General features: G+C 56.0%; 1 protein-coding gene across 2 annotated transcripts; it reads left to right on the top strand.

Moving 5' to 3' along the window:
- The first annotated feature begins 803 nt into the window (after positions 1-803).
- Positions 804-17,330, top strand: ROBO3 (roundabout guidance receptor 3). Of its 2 annotated transcripts, XM_059392182.1 has the most exons (28): positions 804-963; positions 4,301-4,627; positions 4,937-5,094; positions 5,599-5,719; positions 5,816-5,954; positions 6,236-6,363; positions 6,643-6,767; positions 8,391-8,562; positions 8,880-9,088; positions 9,314-9,395; positions 9,692-9,857; positions 10,022-10,188; positions 10,705-10,826; positions 11,018-11,243; positions 11,458-11,579; positions 11,822-11,993; positions 12,144-12,329; positions 13,316-13,339; positions 13,420-13,462; positions 13,665-13,804; positions 14,122-14,316; positions 14,472-14,610; positions 14,774-14,986; positions 15,354-15,505; positions 15,644-15,751; positions 15,960-16,127; positions 16,604-16,782; positions 17,091-17,330. In XM_059392182.1, exons 1-28 carry the CDS (start codon positions 804-806, stop codon positions 17,100-17,102), a joined length of 4,155 nt encoding a protein of 1,384 aa, XP_059248165.1. In that variant the 3' UTR covers positions 17,103-17,330. The 2 variants fall into 2 exon arrangements, with proteins under 2 accessions (XP_059248165.1, XP_059248176.1); XM_059392193.1 differs by lacking the exons at positions 804-963; positions 4,301-4,627; positions 4,937-5,094; ... (12 more) ...; positions 11,822-11,993; positions 12,144-12,329 and adding an exon at positions 12,766-12,840.
- The last annotated feature ends 1,673 nt before the right edge of the window (positions 17,331-19,003 follow it).

Below are 19,003 nucleotides of genomic sequence, written 5' to 3'. Positions count from 1 at the left end.
GTCCCCTCCAGTTTTATCCTTGGTGAGTCTCCTGCGCGTACTACTAGATTAGAGCGTGTGAAGCAGGACTCCGGGTCAAGACACAGCACGCTGTCCCATGGTATCTCCGCTGTAAAACGGGCTACAGCGGGGTGACGGGTGGACGCGCCGTGCAGTTATTCTGCACCCGCCCCGGACTCCCGCGCTAAACCACTCCAGCCTCCAGCACTTCGCAGCTAAGCCCCCGGACTTGGGAGGAAATTGAAACCAGGGCTTTGAGAGGTGGTGGAACGTTCTTGGTCTTAGCCTAAGGGCGGGTAAAAGAGAGATGGGAATCCTGTTTTAAAGTCAGTCAGAAGGGCAAAGTCAGACAGAGCCTCATCCCTCATCTTGGCTGCTTTGAGAAAGGAGGGAAATAGCTGCGGTGTCCAAAACCCCGACCCGGGACGCGGGGCGCGGGGCGGAGACTCAACTCGCGCGCTACACGACTCGAGTCTCTGGCCCTGCTAGTGGCCATCCGGATGGGGATGGGAGGGTGGAGGGAGGCGGATTAATCCCTTAATTACGCCGTGATCGGCGTGGCACCTGCTTTCCGCCCGCCCAGCTCCCGGGGGACCGCGGCACTGGGGGGTGGAGAGAAGGACGAGGGAAGGAGGAGGGCACGCGGAGGCACGCACCGTACCCAGGCGCGCCGGCAGGAGAGCGGCACCGTGGCTGGGGCAGCGCGCAGAGGCTGTGGAGGGGCTTACGGCTCCCGGCCCGCGGGTCTCAGACCCAGGGGCTGGGCCCCGAGCCCCCCGCCCCGATCCCAGTTGGGTCGCGCCATGCTGCGCTACCTGCTCAAAACACTGCTTCAAATGAACTTATTCGCGGACTCGCTGGCGGGGGACGTTTCCAACTCCAGCGACCTGCTCTTCGGTCTCAACTCCTCGGTGGCGGCGCTCAACCACAGCCTGCTGCCCCCCGGCGATCCTTCTTTCAATGGTAAGACCCTGCCCCGTGGGGACGTCGGATCAAGGGATGGGGTAAGATGGGAAGGCAGCGTGGAGGGGGAGGCCAAAGCGCCCCTACCTCAAGATCTGGGACCAAGCGGAGCGCCCCAAGCGCCTCCTCGGGGGCGTGGGTGAGGACCAAGGAGGGATTTGGGGCTTGGAGACCCTGAGTGGGGGTATCGGTGGAAGATCCAGGGCTTGGGAGGAGATGGCTGTCAAATCCTTTGCTCTCCATCTGCGCAACCGACCCCCGCGGCCACCCCAATTGAGGAGAACCGTGGCTGGTGATGGGCAATACCGAGCTAAGAGGGGCCGGCACCCAGGGAGGGAGGGCAGAAGAGGGCACGCTGTCGTCGGAGGGCCGGGGCCACTCGGTGACCCCCCAGCTAGCAAGTTTTCCTCGCGCCCCCAAAGTTTTCCAAGAACTCACTTAGGACTTGGGTGAGGAAGCTGAAACGTTGGATGTGTTAGCTACAGAGGACGACAAAAGCGGAGGGTTTAAGGAAACTTTAGAAGTTTGCAGCTCAGAGGTGGAACTCACAGCCGGCCCACCCGGCAGGACTGCGGCGGGCGGGTTGTGCCGGCGGCGAGGTCGTTACCGCTAATTACGGTGATTAATAAATGACTGAGACAGCGCGCGCTCCCCTAGCGAGGCGGGGAGGCGGCCAGAGTTGGCCGCTTGGAGTCTGGGGAAGACGCTCGATGGCGCCCCCTGCCGGCCGCGTCGGAAATTCCCGCTTTCCCGGACACCTTTGCCCAGGATTTCCCCTCTGGTTCCCCCCCATCCCTTGACACCCACCCACTACAGTCTAGGGGCAGCACGGTCCTGGAAACTCGAAGAAGACGAAAAAGGAGACAAGGGCAATGTGCATGTGTTTGTGTGGGTGGTTCTCCAGGTGCTGAGGGAGGAGCCCCAGAGCTTCATTAGCATGATCATTAGCTATTCATTAGCTGCCTTCGGTGCATCTCCTGAGACGGGGAATGACAGGGAAGAAATTCCAGGGAAAGGGTGCCTGCAGCTGTGTGTACAGGAATTAGGGGGGAAGGGCCGACCAGAAGGGTGTGGTATGTACGAGCCAGCAGGGCTGAAGAAGGTGGGAAGTGAGCTGGAATTCTCCGAATTCCTGGCCCCCCTTCAGGTTTCCAGGAGGTTAGGGGCAGAGCCCCTCTCCCAGACAGCACCGACACACCTCTGCACTCCCAGCGTTCTATCTAACAGTGTTGTCACCATGCAGTGTCTCATTTATACTTGAAAATGTAAGGAGGTTGATGGCCACATTTTGCCGCCGAGGTAACAAATTCAGAGAAGATGAAAAGTACCCCAGTGGTCACAAAAGCAGCATAAAGCTTAGCAGTAACAAACCTATTTCCATTACACCCTAAGGTTATGTGATGGGGGAGAAAGGAATATTAGGGTCTAATAGAATCTGATTAGGTAAGGTGGGCTAGGGAGGAAGAGCCCCTAAATAATCAGGGAATTACCATATTTATAGAGCCTTCCCCCAAGCGCTTACATTCATTATGGTATTATGACAACCCTATCACCACTCCCATATTCAAAATAAACAGACTCAGAGAAGCTCCATAATTTGCCAAGTCTGTATAGCTAGGAAGTGTCAAATCTGAGATCTCAGCCCTACTTGGTTCCAGGACAATCCCTGAGCTCTTAGCTGTTCTACCGTGGCTCAGCATGGGGCTCTGCCTAAATTGGGACAGGGGTGGGATGCTGTAGAAGAGACAGCTGAGAAGCAGAGATTTCCATTTGGAAGGAAGGAAATCGAGAAAATTACTCCCTTCCCTAAGTGGGAGGGAAACTGATCTTGTCCTAGCCTGTTTAACTGTTCCTGGACGACCTCGGCAAGGGGCAACCCCTTCGGCTTTGTCTCCAAAGATCTTCTAAGAATAGGGGTGGGGCAATGAAACCCAACCCCACACCGACGCCTGGAGCTCAAGGTCGGGGGTGGGGGTGGTTTGGAACAGAGTGGGAGGGGCGCGGGCGGGGGTAAGATAAGGTAGAGAACTGGAGTCGGGGTAGTCCTGGTTAAGAGGACGCCAAATTATGCGAGGCAGCAGCGGCGCCTACTGGCCGCCGCGGGTTACAAATCCACTTGTGATGAAGTGGGAGTGTCTGAGCCTAATGGACTCGAGCATCCCGGATCCTAAAGCAACTGTGGAAGATGAAGCCCGCAGGAGTCTGCTGGCCAAGTAAGAGCCAATAGCAGACTGTGCAGGTGAACCGACTGGATGAAACAAAAGAAGGAATGGAGTCCCCTTCTTAGTTAGTGATTCAGGAAAGGAGTCCCCTTCCTAGTTAGTGATTCTTAGCCTTTCTCTGCTACATCAACCTGTAGAAGAATCTGTTGAAAACTCCGAACCTCGGGGCGCCTGGGTGGCTCAGTGGGTTAAGCCGCTGCCTTCGGCTCGGGTCGTGATCCCAGGGTCCTGGGATCGAGCCCCACATCGGGCTCTCTGCTCAGCAGGGAGCCTGCTTCCCTCTCTCTCTCTGCCTGCCTCTCCATCTACTTGTGATTTCTCTCTGTCAAATAAATAAATAAAATCTTTAAAAAAAAAAAAAAAAACTCCGAACCTCTTAGAAAAGGAGCCGTTATTCTCATTTTGCTACCATTTTCATTCAGTTCCTGGGGCTTTACGGGTTTCTCCAAGCATGATTGTCTGGGAGTCAGTAAGAGGGGTACCTGGCTGGCTCAGTTGGCAGAGCCTGCGACTCTTGATCTCTGAGTTATGAGCTCAAGTCCAACGTTGAACATAGAGTTTACTTAATAAAATAAATAAATAAACAAAAAAGACAAAGAAGCACTCAATGTCCATTCCCAGACTCCAGGTTAAGAACCTCTCCTAGTCCCAGACTTTAGTCAGATCACTCTCTTCTCACTTTTCCTAAGAGACCCCAGGCTGGCCCACCACCATGTGGAGGCCAAGGACCACGTGTTGGCTCTGGTGCTCTGCTTCAGGGAGTGAGGACAATCTGCGAACCAGTCGGTGTGGGAGACTGAGTACCCTTGGACTAGAGGAGTGGTCTACTTGCCCCGACAAGGCCCAGTCATTCTCCACTTAACCTTGAGAGAGAAGGCTGCTGTCTTTAGGCAGCCTAGAAAGCCAGCCTAGGAGTTTGTGTCCTGATTAGTCTACTGATCTGCCTGGCTGTAAGCAGATCCTTTCCAGCCCAAGAACGTGGAAGTGCCCGTCTGCCCAGAGGACCCCTTCAGAGGGAAGAGGGATGGGGGGGTGGGCAGACAAGGCTGTCTTTCTCTCTGAAACCTCTCCCTAATTTCCGGGTCAAAATGCTGTGTCAACCCCCCTGCCCTCAGCGTCAAGGGTCGAGCCAGAGGACGTGATGCCGCGCATCGTGGAGCAGCCGCCAGATCTGTTGGTCTCCCGAGGCGAGCCGGCCACGCTGCCCTGCCGTGCCGAGGGCCGGCCCCGGCCCAACATCGAGTGGTACAAGAATGGGGCTCGAGTGGCCACTGCGCGCGAGGATCCGCGCGCGCACCGCCTGCTGCTGCCCAGCGGCGCCCTCTTCTTCCCGCGCATCGTGCACGGGCGCCGCGCGCGCCCGGACGAGGGAGTCTATACTTGTGTGGCGCGCAACTACCTGGGGGCAGCGGCCAGTAGAAATGCCTCGCTGGAAGTGGCAGGTGAGTGTCGCCCTGTCTTCTGGTTGGTTCCCACCAGACGCGGGAAGGCCCCAGGTAATCCGATCAGGAACCAGCCCCAATTTCAGCTCCTTCAGCATCTTCTTTTGGGACCGTGACCCTAGGTGTCTAACGTCCACGCGCTAGCCAGAGTATTTTTGCACCTGGGGAAGAGTTCGGGTCTGTGGTAATACACCCCTCCCCAAGACACTTCCCTTGTGTCCTAACCCAGTTGTTCATTTATTCCCCTGGTCATTCATTCTCATTCTCTCTTTGTCTATGTCGTGTCCCCCCCCCCCCCCCCCGCCACAGTCCTCCGTGATGATTTCCGGCAGTCTCCTGGAAACGTGGAGGTGGCAGTGGGGGAGCCGGCGGTAATGGAATGCGTGCCTCCCCGTGGCCACCCAGAGCCTTCCGTGTCCTGGAAGAAGGACAGTGCAAGACTCAAGGAGGAGGAGGGGAGGATCACGGTGAGGCGAGGCCTGGTGCCAGGGCTAAGGATCTGATGGGCCAGGGCTGGGGCCAAGGGCGTCTTGGCAGGCGGGGCCATAGGGTAAGGTGCCCTGCCTGTCCCAAAGGAGGAAAGAGTGATTCTAAGGGTTTTGGAGGGCCAAGGAGTAATGTCTTGAATATGATAAGATTTAAGGAGATTTAAGCACCTGGCATTAGCAGACCAGAGGCTGAGAGTAAGCTAGTAAGTGAGGGATAAGTTAAGGATGGATAGGATGGACTTGGAATAAAACAGGTGTGGAGCAAGAAGCCCCAGGAACTTGTGGAAGGTAGGCTGGGCTGTGGGAACAAACATAGACCTGAGGGCCCCTCCCCCCCCACCCTTGGGCAGATCACTTAAGGATTCCTTATCTGATAAGTGGGTCAATTTTTCTGGTCCTCTCACTGGGCTTACTGGGAGGATGAAATAAATAAATTTGCTTTGATGGCTACCGAAGACCAAAGTTACCATTATTACTCTGCAGATCCGTGGAGGGAAGCTGATGATGTCACATACACTCAAGAGTGACGCAGGGCTGTATGTGTGTGTGGCCTCCAACATGGCAGGAGAACGGGAGAGTGGGGCCGCTGAACTTGTGGTACTGGGTAGGCACAGGGAGTTTGCGGGTTACAGGGGTGTGCAGCCTGGGTAGTAAGAAGCCGTGCAGACCCCCTGGTGATTCACTCACTCCCGATCCACAGAGCGACCCTCGTTCCTGCGTAGACCAGTGAATCAGGTGGTCCTGGCCGACGCCCCCGTGGATTTCCCATGCGAGGTGCAGGGGGACCCCCCACCCCGTCTACGCTGGCGCAAGGAGGATGGGGAACTGCCCACAGGCAGGTGAGAATCCCTCTCCTTCTGCCTGTAAGGAGACCCAACCGGCTCAAGAGCATACCCTACCCTAGAAAATGGGAAGGCAGACACCATCTCACTTGACGACACACAGAAACCTGTCTCCTGGAGACTGTGGCCCCTGCCGTATCTGTTCCCCATCTCATTTGATGGGTCCCTATTGAGGCCTACCTTGTCTTTATGTACCCCAATTGTGATGTCTATCCTGGGGGAGAGAAAAGGGGTCTGTAGCTCTGGCCAACCCAGCCTGGGGGTGGGGAGTGGAGCAGGTATGAGATCCGGAGTGACCACAGCCTTTGGATCGGGCGTGTGAGTGCTGACGACGAGGGGACCTACACCTGTGTGGCTGAGAACAGCGTGGGCCGCGCGGAAGCATCTGGCTCCCTCACTGTTCACGGTAAGGGCCTGCCTCAGACTGCCCGAGGCAGGGATGAGATGCAGGAACGTGGAGGACTGGGTAAAGAGAAGAACAAGGGAGAAAGGGCGGAGTGGGAGAGACGGGTGGGCCACTGGAGACTTGGAGGAGAGAAAGGAGGAGAAAGCTGAGCCTGCTTGAACAAGAGACGGGTATCGGCTCCCACTTAAGCCAAGCTCGGGCTTCCCTCTCTCTCCTGTTCCCTCAGTCTCCCTTCTGAATGCCTGACTCCCGGTTCCTTTATCCCCTCCCCCTTCCCAGTCCCACCCCAGCTGGTGACCCAGCCCCAGGACCAGATGGCAGCTCCTGGTGAGAGCGTGGCTTTCCAGTGTGAGACCAAAGGAAATCCCCCACCTGCCATCTTCTGGCAAAAAGAGGGAAGTCAAGTAGGTGGCCAGATCTGTGGGCCTTCCCACAGCTTCTCTTCTGGGTCTTAGCCCCCCTCCTTTTACATTCTACAGACTTCTCCTGGAGGCCCTGTTTTACCTTTGGTCCTCCCAGAAACCCTTGCAAGTTATTTGGGAGGCTTAAATAAGATAATGAATATAAAAGGCCTGGAGCATATTGAACACTTTAAAAAGAAATGATGTTAATATGTTTAGGTGGGAGGAAGCAGTCCTGTATGGTAATTCCCTGGAGAATCCTTCTATTTTTAAGCAAGGCTGCCCTGAAGATGTAGCAAATCCAGCCCATACCTGGGGCCTGGGCTTTAATAAACTGCTCTGTAAAGTATTTACTCTAAAAAAGCTGCTCAGGGCACAGCAGGACTCGATCATCTACTTCTTTTTTTTTTTTTTTTTTAAAGATTTTATTTATTTATTTGACAGAGAGAGCTCACAAGTAGACGGAGAGGCAGGCAGAGAGAGAGAGAGAGAGAGAGAGAGAGAGAAGCAGGTCCCCTGCTGAGCAGAGAGCCCGATGCGGGACTCGATCCCAGGACCCTGAGATCATGACCTGAGCTGAAGGCAGCGGCTTAACCCACTGAGCCACCCAGGTGCCCTAGATCATCTACTTCTAAGGGACTTCCCCCAGGGGAGCTCACAGTCACCCCCCTGTGCAAACAAATTCCTCAATACACAAGCGGAATGAACATTCACCGAAGTTACAACATGAGTACCAAACGCTAGGGGAAGGGAATTTTGCTACTGGGAAACAGGATCAGTATAATCAAATAAGTGACTAATCCCACCCCAATAGACAACCAGTTCTTCTACTACCTCATTCCAAATCCACACCACGATTTTCCAACATCTTCTCCAGCATCTGGGGTTGCTGTATTTTTTTTTCTCTTAAAGATTTTTATTTATTTATTTGACAGAGAGAGATCACAAGTAGGCAGAGAGAGAGGAAGGGAAGCAGGCTCCCCGCTGAGCAGAGAGCCCGATGCGGGGCTTGATCCCAGGACCCTGAGATCATGACCCGAGCGAGCAGATGGCAGAGGCTTAACCCACTGAGCCACCCAGGCGCCCCTGGGATTGCTGTATTTTAATTAGATTCTTAAATGAGTAAAAATGCTGATGGTAGTAGAGGGTGGGAGTAGGGACCCATCAGGGGGTCAGCAAGGTGCCATTTACCTGTGACCCAAACCTCTTTCTCAACCTTCCACGTATCTATGTAACATAGAACCAGAAAGAAGGGGAAAATATTAAACCTTTATCACATAATGTTTTAAAAGATTTTCATAATTACTCATTTAATCCTTATAACTATCCCCTAAGAGCCAAATTTGGGGAAATCTGGGCTCAGGAGGGTTAAAGAACTTGCTCAAAGTTTCCCAAAGAATAAGTCATAAAGCAGGGAAGTGCACCCCAAAATCATCTAATAAAATTACCACATTTTTGTGATTAGATCTAACTAGTTGGCCCAAGGTCATATAACTGGCTGGTGGTGACAGGGTAGGAACTAGAACCTTAGGAATTCTCTGAATTCTGGGGTTGATGGGAATAGGGATCTTTCTCTCTGCCAGCTGCCTGCTCATTCCCTACCCTGGTTCCTTGCTCTGTCCCCAGGTTCTGCTTTTCCCCAGTCAGCCACTTCAACCCAAGGGGCGCTTCTCAGTGTCTCCCAGTGGCCAGCTCAACATTACCTCTGTGCAGAGCGGGGATGCTGGCTACTATGTGTGTCAGGCTGTTAGTGTGGCCGGCAGCATCCTGGCCAAGGCCCTATTGGAGGTAAAAAGAGGTAGGTACTCATGGAGATAGGCCTGGACCCATGGCCTAGAAGGATATAATGGCTTCAAGATAATCTGTTTTTCTTGGATTCTATATAATATGTCTGCAAGGGGCGGGGCACGTTCCTGAGACATGACCTTGACGTTTGGAAATCCACTACAGCAGCCACTGATAGGTGGCTGGTCCCAGGCAGAGACTCCAGATGGTTATCGAAGCCCCTCCGATCTCTGGGGGGAGGAGGAGAGAAGGAGCAGAGAAGGAAGACAAGGGGCTGGTGGCCTGAACCCGGGATCCTCTCCTGAGGTGCCCAAGTTCTTCCTCTCTCAGCCTCCTCCTTGGATGGGCTGCCTCCCATCATCCTCCAGGGACCAGCCAATCAGACGCTGGCACTTGGCTCCTCTGTGTGGCTGCCATGCAGAGTGACTGGGAATCCTCAACCTAGTGTCCAGTGGAAGAAGGATGGGCAGTGGCTGCAGGGGGATGACCTCCAGCTCAACCTCATGGCCAACGGTACCCTGTACATCGCCAGCGTGCAGGTGAGTCTCCCCCCCGGGGCCTGAGTAATGGACCATGGCCACACAGTCCACGTGCCCACCTCTCGTAAGTACCTGCGGGGACTCTCACCATCTCTACTTCTCTGCTCTCTGAGACCATGGAAAGTGGATCACGCCTTCCCCAGGCTTCTGAACAACGCCCCCTCAACTCCCTTCACCCTACCGTGCTCCATCTCCAGTTTGCCAGTTCTCTACCCTCCCCTGCAGGAGACGGACATGGGTTTCTACAGCTGTGTGGCCAAGAGTTTCACCGGGGAGGCCACGTGGAGCAGCTGGCTTAGGAAGCGGGGTGAGTTTTGCCTCTGGCCCCTTGCTTTGCCTATAAAGCATCCAAACCTGCTTGGAAAGTAGTCAGTACCTCCCCAGGCCCCAGCACTGCTTGAGCTTCCAAATACCATGGCCACGGTGGTGGGGAGGAGGAGGACAGAAGTGGTGCACTTGGGAGGCTGATGTTTAGTTCACTCCTTTCCCTTCTCCACTGTCACCACTGTCACAGATCCCCAGCTTCTCTGTGAAGGGGGCAGGTTACATGGTGGGGGCATCCTTTTCCTATCCTTCTACTTAAAGATTTTCTCCTCACTGCAGAAGATTGGGGAGTATCGCCAGAGCCCCCTACCGAACCCAGTATCCCTCCGGGGCCTCCCTCTCAGCCAGTGGTCACTGAGATCACCAAGAACAGCATTACCCTGACCTGGGAGCCCAACCCGCAGGCAGGGGCCACAGTCACCTCCTATGTGATAGAGGCCTTCAGGTATGGAGAAAGTTTTACATGCAAACCTGGAAAGTCAGAAGGGAATCTTATGTCCTTGTCTTGGCTTATGGTTGGGGGGAAAGCTTGGAAAGAACAGATGAGAGGGAGGAGACGGGTTGGGGGTCCCTGGCTCAGACAACTCTGTCACCCCATCCCGGTTGCAGCCAAGCAGCTGGCAACACATGGCGGACGGTGGCTGATGGCGTGCAACTGGAGACACACACAGTCGGTGGTCTGCAGCCCAACACCATCTATCTGTTCCTGGTGCGCGCTGTGGGAGCCTGGGGCCTCAGTGAGCCCAGCCCCGTCTCTGAGCCTGTGCGCACCCAGGGTGAGTAAGGTCAGAGTCCCCGGCTCGGGGATATGACACAAAACACTGCAGATCACCCCTCCCTTCAAACTATGACAGAATGGCAGCTCTTCTCTGCTGTGCCCGCCTCTCCTGGTAGCCCAGCCCGGAATAGGTCACACCTCCCTCTCGTGGAGGGAACAGGAGAAGAGAGGAGAGGGGGAAATTCAGTCGTCTTGGCAGACCCTTACTTCTGAGCCTTTTACCCACAGATACTGTACCTTATTAGGACTAGAAGGAACCTTGGCAGGTTCATCTTCATGCTGGAGATGAGGAACTGAGGTCTCTAAAGTGCAGAAAGTAGGTTCATAGTAGCTGGACACCCATGCCCACCTCCAGAAGCTCTTCCCCTGACCAGCCCCCTCCTGATCCTGGGGTGTGCTCTGGGGTGCTAAGTAGTCCAGTCTGTGGGGGCAGCGTAAGGTAGGATACAAGAACACTTTCAGTCTCACTCCCTGTCCCTGATGGCCCCTGCTGAGTGGGCTCTTTGGTCACTAGACAGCAACCCATCCAGGCCTGTGGAGGACCCATGGAGAGGACAGCGGGGGCTGGCTGAAGTGGCTGTGCGCATGCAGGAGCCCATAGTCCTTGGGCCCCGGACCTTGCAGGTGTCCTGGACTGTGAGTGTGGCATAGGGATGAGGTTAAGGGCAGGGATGATCATGGGGGCCATAGTGACCTCCAAGAATGGGTCCGGGAAGGGTGGGAGGCGAGTGCTGGGGAAGACAGGGTGAGTGGAGGATGGGTGGGGCCCAGAGGACTTGTGTGGTCCCTGTTTCTTCTTCTCATGTGCTTTGTCCTGTCTCCTACAGGTAGATGGTCCAGTCCAGCTGGTGCAAGGTTTCCGGGTGTCTTGGAGGGTAGCAGGTCCTGATGGGGGAAGTTGGACTGTACTGGACCTACAGTCCCCAACCCAGCAAAGTACTGTGCTGAGAGGACTCCCACCAGGGACCCAAATTCAGATCAAGGTGCAAGCGCAAGGCCAGGAGGGGCTGGGGACTGAAAGTCCCGTCGTGACCGGGAGCATTCCTGAGGAAGGTAAGGGAGGAGGTGCACAGAGCTGATGAATGGACAGCAGGAAAAGGGGAGTGGGGAAGGATAGAAGTTTGCAGGGGAAGAGCAAGGGAAGCTGTGGGAAGTAAGGATACCTGATATTTCAGTTCCCAAGGTGGTACCTAGGAGTGGGAAGGTTGGGGCAGGAGGAGCAGCTGGCAATGACTGTCTTTCTCACCATACTCCACGGTGGGCACAGCCCCCAGTGGTCCCCCTCAGGGAGTAACGGTGGCCTTGGGGGGTGAAGGCAACAGCAGTGTCACAGTGTCCTGGGAACCTCCACTCCCTTCCCAGCAAAATGGGGTCATCAAGGAATACCAGGTACAGGGTTTTGGAAGGGACTGGGGAGGGGAGGGAGAGGGAGAAGCTAGGGGCTAGGATTAGGGAGAAGGGAACCTAGACTTTGGGGCTGGAGATGTGGTTGGGGAAGAGGAGAGAGCTTTCAAAGTATTCCCTCCAGGCTGAATGATGCCTGGCTAGCCCCCTCTACTATTCAGTTTCGAGTTTCCACGTGAGGCCAGGATCCCTTTTCAGACTCTAAACCCTGGTCTCGGACTCCCCAGATCTGGTGCCTGGGCAATGAGAGCCGCTTCCACCTCAACCGGTCCGCGGCAGGCTGGGCACGTTCCGCGGTGCTCCAGAGACTGCTGCCCGGTCTTCTCTACCGGACCCAGGTCGCGGCGGTCACCGGCGCTGGCGTGGGCGTGGCCAGTGTCCCGGTGTCGGTGCAGCTGCGTGAGTCCGGAGAAGGGGTGGGCGCTCAGGGCTGGGGAACTGGAGTCGGAGGGTCCTGGCGTAGCTGGGCCTACGGGGTCAGGGATGGCCCCCCTTCCTAGTTGCCGGGTTTCCAGGCTCCTGGTCCCCTCACCTCTCTGACCCCCACAGCTAACCCGCCGGAATCGGAGCCTGGGCTGGAGGTGGGCCGGGGGCTGGCGGAGCGGTTGGCGAGGGTGCTGCGGGAGCCTGCCTTCCTCGCGGGCAGCGGCGCCGCCTGCGGGGCGCTGCTGCTCGGGCTCTGCGCGGTCCTTTACCGGCGCCGGAGGCAGCGCAAGGAGCTCAGTCACTACACCGGTGAGCGGCGCCTGGGGGGCGGTGCAGGCGGAGGGGCTCACTTGGGCGCTGGGGACGGAAAGGGGGGGCCTGGAATGGGCGGGGCCTAGAGATCCCGTCCCTTCCGAAGGGAGGCTGGCTGTCCCTAGAGCCGGACGGGAGGAGCTCGCAGCTCCGGGAGTGGGGGCGGGGTCAGAGGGAAGGGTGGCTCCCTCGAGAGGGACGCGCAGAGGGCACCGTCGTGCTGGGAGCGGGCGGGACTGGGGGGAAGTGGCAGGACCTAGAAGGGGTGGGACCTGAGTCTGGGAGAGGGATAAAATATTCCTCTAAGATGACTCGAGAGGAGAGCGGGCTTCGCAGTCAGTCTCAGTATAGAAGGGGCAATTCTGGAGGGGGCGGGGAGCTCTTTCCCGAGGGGCGGGGCCTAGCAGGAGGGGGCGTGGCCAGGGCAGAGTATTAAAATGCAAGGCAGGGTCTGGGTGGAAAGGCGGGGCCCGCTGAGAAGAGCCGACTTGATTTCTGCTACTCCCTGGTAAGGGGCGTGTCTGGAGAGATTCTGAGGTCTCTTCGATCAGGGCTTCCCAACCTTGGCTACACATGGGAATCACTTGGGGAACTTTTTAGAAAAATACTTTTTTTTTTTTTTAAGATTTTTATTTATTTATTTATTTGACAGACAGATCACAAGCAGGCAGAGAGGCAGGGAGAGAGAGAGGAGGAAGCAGGCTCCCTGCTGAGCAGAGAGCCTGATGTGGGGCTCAATCCCAGGACCCTGAGATCATGACCTGAGCCGAAGGCTGAGGCTTTAACCCACTGAGCCACCCAGGCGCCCCTAGAAAAATACTGATGCTTGAGTCCCACTTCTAGAAATTCTGATGAAATTGGTCCTGGGGTACAGGCTGAGTGAAGGAATTGGGACCGTGGCCAAGAAGGGGACAAGAATGTGGGTATTTCTGACCCTTTCTCCATTTACCCTCTTCTTTCTCGCATGGATTCCTTTTCGGAAGCCTCCTTTGCCTACACACCTGCAGGTAAGCTATCTCTGCTCCAGTGGGGTTCAGACCCCAAGTACGGGCCCTTCTCTCACCCAGTCTCCCCCTCATCTTCCCAGTGTCCTTCCCACACTCAGAGGGCCTCTCTGGAGCCAGTTCCAGGTAATCCTTGTAATCCATCTTCCAAGGACAATCCCCCTCCATCAAGCGACCATTCTCCTTCCTCCTCAGGCCTCTCTGCCACCTACTGTCTCCCACGTGCCACCCTCAAATTCACCATTACTGCCCTACAATTCCTGATTACTCTTAAATTCGCTAGCCTGTTCAGGCTCTGGGTCCCTAGCGTTCACGTGCTTTCCCTCAGGCCACCCATGGGCCTTGGCCCCGCCCCCTACCCTTGGCTAGCAGACTCGTGGCCCCACCCATCTCGAAGCCCCTCAGCCCAGGAGCCCAGGGGGAGCTGCTGCCCCAGCAATCCTGACCCAGACGACAGATATTACAATGGTGAGGAGTTCTAATTCCCTCAGTGGCACACCTGGCCCCCAACACCCTTCTCTCCTCTCCACCTCCTGGGGCACACTAAAGGGAGCCGAGGATTGCCAGTCTTCCTGAGGTTGGTCAGTCCTTGGGGAGGATAGGAGTTGGGGGAACTTCTCTCATGCCTAACCTTTACCCTGGTTTGGGAGGTAAGGTTTGGGTGGGGGAAGAAGTTGATCCAGTGGGGTCTCCTTTTGCCCTCCATTCTCCTGTTATCGCTATTTCTTTGTCTCTGCACCCTGTCCCTTGCCTCCCACCCTGGCCTCCCTCTTTCTCCTCCTCAGAAGCAGGGATCTCCCTGTACCTGGCTCAGACGGCCCGGGGCACTGCCGCCCCTACCGAGGGTCCTGTCTACAGCACCATTGAGCCACCTGGGGAGGAGCTGCAGACTTTCCATGGGGGTTTCCCCCCAAATCCCTTGGGGGATCCAGGCACCTGGAACCAGTATGCTCCTCCTGAATGGATCCAGGGGGACAGCGGTATGACTTAATCCCTAACACCCCCATTTTAGCTCTGAGCAGAGCATCCCCAGGGAATATCCCTACCCTTCCCCTCTGAAACCCAGCCCAGCACCTTCTTCTGACATTTCTCATCTGCCTCTTATCTTGGTGTGTCCCCATCCTACCCTTCTCAGGAGCCAGGGGAGGCAAAGTAAAGCTTCTGGGAAAACCTGTGCAGATGCCCTCTCTCAGCTGGCCAGAAGCCCTGCCACCACCTCCCCCTTCCTCTGAACTGAGCTGCCTAGAGGGGACTGAGGAAGAGCTGGAGGGCGGGTAAGGCTGTGCCCTGTTGCAGATGTCCTAGACAGATGGGACGGCCAAGGGTCCCATGCAGGGGGAGGGCAGAGGTGCTAGGAGAGGAGCAGAGAGGGCAACCAGAAGTAGAAGGTATGGAGGCTACTCAGTCATCGCTACTCCCCTCCCTCTCTGCCCCCAGCTCAGAGCCAGAGGAGTGGTGCCCACCAACGTCTGAGCGGAGCCATGCGGCAGAGCCCAGCTCCAGTGGAGTGTGCTTGGTCCCTCCATCCCAAGGGGAAGCCCCCTCCCCCACATCTTCCTATGGACAGCAGTCCACAGCCACTCTTACCCCCTCACCTCCTGACCCTCCCCAGCCTCCCACTGACATTCCCCATCTCCACCAGATGCCCAGGTAGGGAGGTATATAGTGCCTTGCACACTATAGGCCCTGGGTACATATCTATTCTGTGGATGATTGGATGGATGGATGGATGGATGGATCTGGGATACAGAGGTCTCATGACCGTGTCAGAGTGGAAGTGTGATTCGGGAAGGAACTTGACGGCTGACAAGGTCTCTCACTCCCTTCAGACTATTTCTCCATCGGAGTGGCTCGGCAAGCTTCAAAAACATGGCTCCCCTCATACTTCCCTAGCTTTCGAGCCCTGTGGGGGACAGCCTGTGCCTTATTCATTGGAGTATCTAGCACAGTGCCTGGCACATAGTAGGCACTTAGAGCTTCTTGAGTGAACAAATGCTGAAGCCTCATGTCATTGCAGGAGGGTGCCCCTTGGGCCAAGTTCCCCTCTCAGTGTATCCCAGCCCACTTTGAGTAGCCACGAAGGGAGGCCTGTTGGCCTGGGTGCTGGCACCACAGTCTCCCATCACCTCAGCCCCAGCCCTGTCCTCAGTACAGCCAGCAGTGCCCCAGGTGAGTCTGCAGAATGATCTGTCTGCCCCTACCTTCCCACAACAGCCCCCCCCCGCCAGCTTGTTTCCTCTTCACCCTCAAGCCCCTTTCCTGATCATCTCTCATACCTGCTCTTCTCCCCGTCTGCTAATGCTACAGGGAGAACCCGGCAGGTGCCTGGGGAGATGACTCCTCCACTTCAAGGGCCCCGTGCCCGAATCCGGAAACCCAAGGCTGTTCCCTATCGTCGGGAGCACAGTCCTGGCGGTGAGGGTGCCATGGGCCATGACAGATGGTGACAGTAGGGGGACTAGGCAGGAAACCAAGGGTGAGCTCTGGGGGCTGGAGGAGGGAGCAGGTGAACCTAAATCTTGGGCCGTTCAGTCGCAGCCTCCTGGTGCCGGGGAATAGGAGTGGGAGAAAGATTCGTGTCAGGTGAGGTGGGAGAGTCTGCTGAAAGCCGGTCTCTCCCCAGACTTGCCCCCACCACCCTTGCCACCACCAGAGGAAGAGACAAGCTGGGCCTTAGGGCTGAGAGCAGCAGGCAGCATGTCCTCCTTGGAACGGGAGCGGGAGCGCAGTGGGGAGAGGAGAATGGTGCAGGCTGGGCCTCCAGGGGCCCAGCGGGGTCCCCACCTGGATGGTAAGGAGGGCCAGGGCAGGCCAGAGGGTCACTGCTACACCAGAAGGGGGCACAGGAGGCTAATTGTGTAGTATAGACCCTGCCATCACAGGGCTCTGAAATTTTCAACCCATCTCACCCCTCACCTTCCTTTGGGTTCATGCATTTGGTCCAAACCTACACTTGTCTCTGTAGCTCTCTCTGAAAAAAATCCCCTGAAGTTCCCCAGTTGTGTAACTTCCCAGGACTGCAGCCCAGATGAGGGAAGAGTGGGGCTGGGTGTTCTGTTTGGGAGTTCCTGATGCGTTTCTGAGCATGTGTTATGTCAAGGCCACGTGCTGGTCATGCTGTTTCTCCTCAGTCCCCAGGATGGCCTGAGCACCGTGCCGGCCGTCAGCAATTCTCAGAGCTGGGATTGAGACCAAGGTGGCCCAGTGGGCAAACAGGGACATTCTGTTCTCTGCCTGGGCCCGGCTGCCCTTCTCTCTTGTGTGCAGAAGAAGCCTGGCTCCCCTACAGCCGACCGGGCTTCCTGTCCCGGGGCCAGGCCACCAGCACCTGTTCCACAGCAGGCAGTAACTCTTCCAGAGGCTCGAGCAGCTCTCGAGGCTCCCGGGGCCCTGGCCGGAGCCGGAGCCGGAGCCGGAGCCAAAGGCCGGGACAAAAACGTGGAGAGGTGAGGGCTGGGGTGTGCAAGTGATGGGAGTAGAAGGCTAGGCACGGTGAGCCAGGGGTGACTGAAAATAGGAAGAGAAAGAAAGGCTTTCTAAGCTAGTGTCCAAAGGAGGGGACCCAGTGACTGAAGGGGGAAGGATCCTGGAGAACAGGTGACAAAGGTGAGGACAAGGTCATACTGAGAGGAGCCTGGCCTCCACAGAGGAGAGTGGGTTCAGGAAGGACTGAGGAAGAGAGGAGGCCCGACCCCTCCCACAGCCTGCTTGTCCCAGCCTAGGGCCTTGCAAACCAGCCTCTTTCTCTCTCTAGGAACCAAGATGACCCTAAAGGAGGATACCAATCAGGAAATCCACAGGGAAGGGCTTGTCCCCGGGCTGAGGAGCCGCCCGAGAGCCCCTTCCCCTGGTAAATGGGGGTGAGCAGAGAGGAGCAGGGGGAGGGAAGAGGGTCTCTTCCCTCCCAGCAATGATGCTTAGAAGCTAGAAAGCCAGGTCTTCCCTTTCTATCTCAACCTGAACCTCATTTGTAAATGTGACAATAAAAAGAGTCTGATCGGAGCCCTGGACCCCGCTTGTCTGGTTTCACGCAGGACATGGGGAAGAAAGGGGCTGCGAGAGGATGTAGATCAAGGCACAGAGTAGCTTCCATTTCCTTTTGAACTTCCACAAAAGCCAGAGGTGAGGACAGGGGCCTGTCTTGCCTCCTGAAGGAGCTGAAACCCACTGAAGCCCAGTTAAAGGAACTTTCCAAACGACCAACAGTGAGAAACGTCCCGCCTTCAGACAACCAAGCCAGGTCCTCCTCGGGTGTCCTCCCCAGTGGTCTCTTTACTCTCCTGTAAGGAAATATGCCCCTCACAATAATAATAATTCTTAAAAAATTCAAACAGGGGTGTCCAGGTGGCTTAGGCCCTTAAGCATCCAACGCTTGAGTTCGGCTCAGGTGAGGATCTCAGGGTGGTGAGAAGGAGCCCCGCTTCCAGCTCCGCACCCATGGGGAGTCTGCTTGTCTCTCTCCCTCTCCCCCTCTCTCTGCTCCCCTCTGTCCTCCCTCCCCACTCTCTCTTTAAAATAAATTTTAAAATTCTGTGAACAATTTTTAAAAATAAAACTCAGAGAATGGGGTTGATGGGGGAATCCCCAGTCGACAAAGGGAAACAGGCTTTTTTCAAATTCCCTGACCCCCTCACAGAGGGTGTGTACACAGGGAGACCTCTAGGCAGGCCCAGGTGTGACTGGTTTGACTGGCATAGAATTTTTGGAAATTTTGGCCTTGAATGCTACAGTGCACATGGCTCCCTCCCCCACAGCCCATGCCCCCGAATGGTTTACTGAGCTTTTGTTTCCTTCTGACATCTTCACCCCCAGGCTCAGGAACTGCCCTGGCCTCTCATGGGATGGCCACTTGCCCCGGCCCCTACCCCAAGCCCAGGCTCTGGCCTCCCCTGCCACTGTGACCTAAGCGTGCACAAATCCCTTTTTCTCCATTGGTCTGGCAAACAGGGTTGGAATGTTTTCAAAAGGAATTTTACCAGGAAGCTGAAAGAAAAACAAAATCCAAAAAAGGAAAAGCAAATCGAGAGGAACGGATATGTATCCAGAGCCCAAGGATTTGTCATCCTGAGACTGAGACACCCCAGCCCAGGCTGGCCTGGGGAAGTAGTTCCGGCAGCTCTGTGTCCCCCAGGCCCTTCCTCACTTGGCCTGTGAGTTCAGAGTGGTCTTCAGTTAGAGCAGCTTAGGTCTGGGGGCTAGCACCCCTTTCAGGGCCTGCTTCCTGATTGACCCTCCTTAAGGGCGTCCTCCTGTGGCCCCTGGTCTTGCTCAGGAGCACTGTCCCCCCAAAACTTGTGTGTTCTGCCCCTGCCTTTCCCACCCCATTAGAAAGACAGGCCCCCATCTGCCCTTCCAGAACCTTCTGTGGCTCTGGCCCTGGCAGTCTGGCTCCATTGCTCTGTTCTATTGTTTCGTCTGAAGGTTGTTCACTAGATAGCCATTACAGGTGGTTCTACCTACTTTGCCTATTTTAAGAAACCCTCTGGTCTTAACCATCTGGGACTGGTCTCTGGGGAGGGGGGCTGGGACCACTGAAAGAAGGAGTTGTCTTCCCAGGCCAAGTTGCAAAGACCAGCAGACCAGGGGAATCCAAAGGATGCGTGTAATTCTTCCCTCAATCACAGAACAGAACTAAATGTCTCTCCCTGAGTGCCAGTGAACCCCTGA

Source organism: Mustela nigripes, chromosome 1, assembly GCF_022355385.1.
Source record: "Mustela nigripes isolate SB6536 chromosome 1, MUSNIG.SB6536, whole genome shotgun sequence".
In the NCBI taxonomy this organism is placed as follows: Eukaryota; Metazoa; Chordata; class Mammalia; order Carnivora; family Mustelidae; genus Mustela; species Mustela nigripes.
Note: the sequence above shows the minus strand (reverse complement) of the source record. Positions and strands in the feature narration are given on the sequence as shown.

Excerpts from the sequence above, each read along its gene's own strand:
- ROBO3 (XM_059392182.1), top strand. The coding sequence starts at position 804 with ATGCTGCGCTACCTGCTCAAAACACTGCTTCAAATGAACTTATTCGCG. Across the intron at positions 9,396-9,691 it reads CAGCTGGCTTAGGAAGCGGG|AAGATTGGGGAGTATCGCCA; the intron begins GTGAGTTTTGCC and ends TCCTCACTGCAG. Across the intron at positions 13,463-13,664 it reads CTCTCTGGAGCCAGTTCCAG|GCCACCCATGGGCCTTGGCC; the intron begins GTAATCCTTGTA and ends GCTTTCCCTCAG.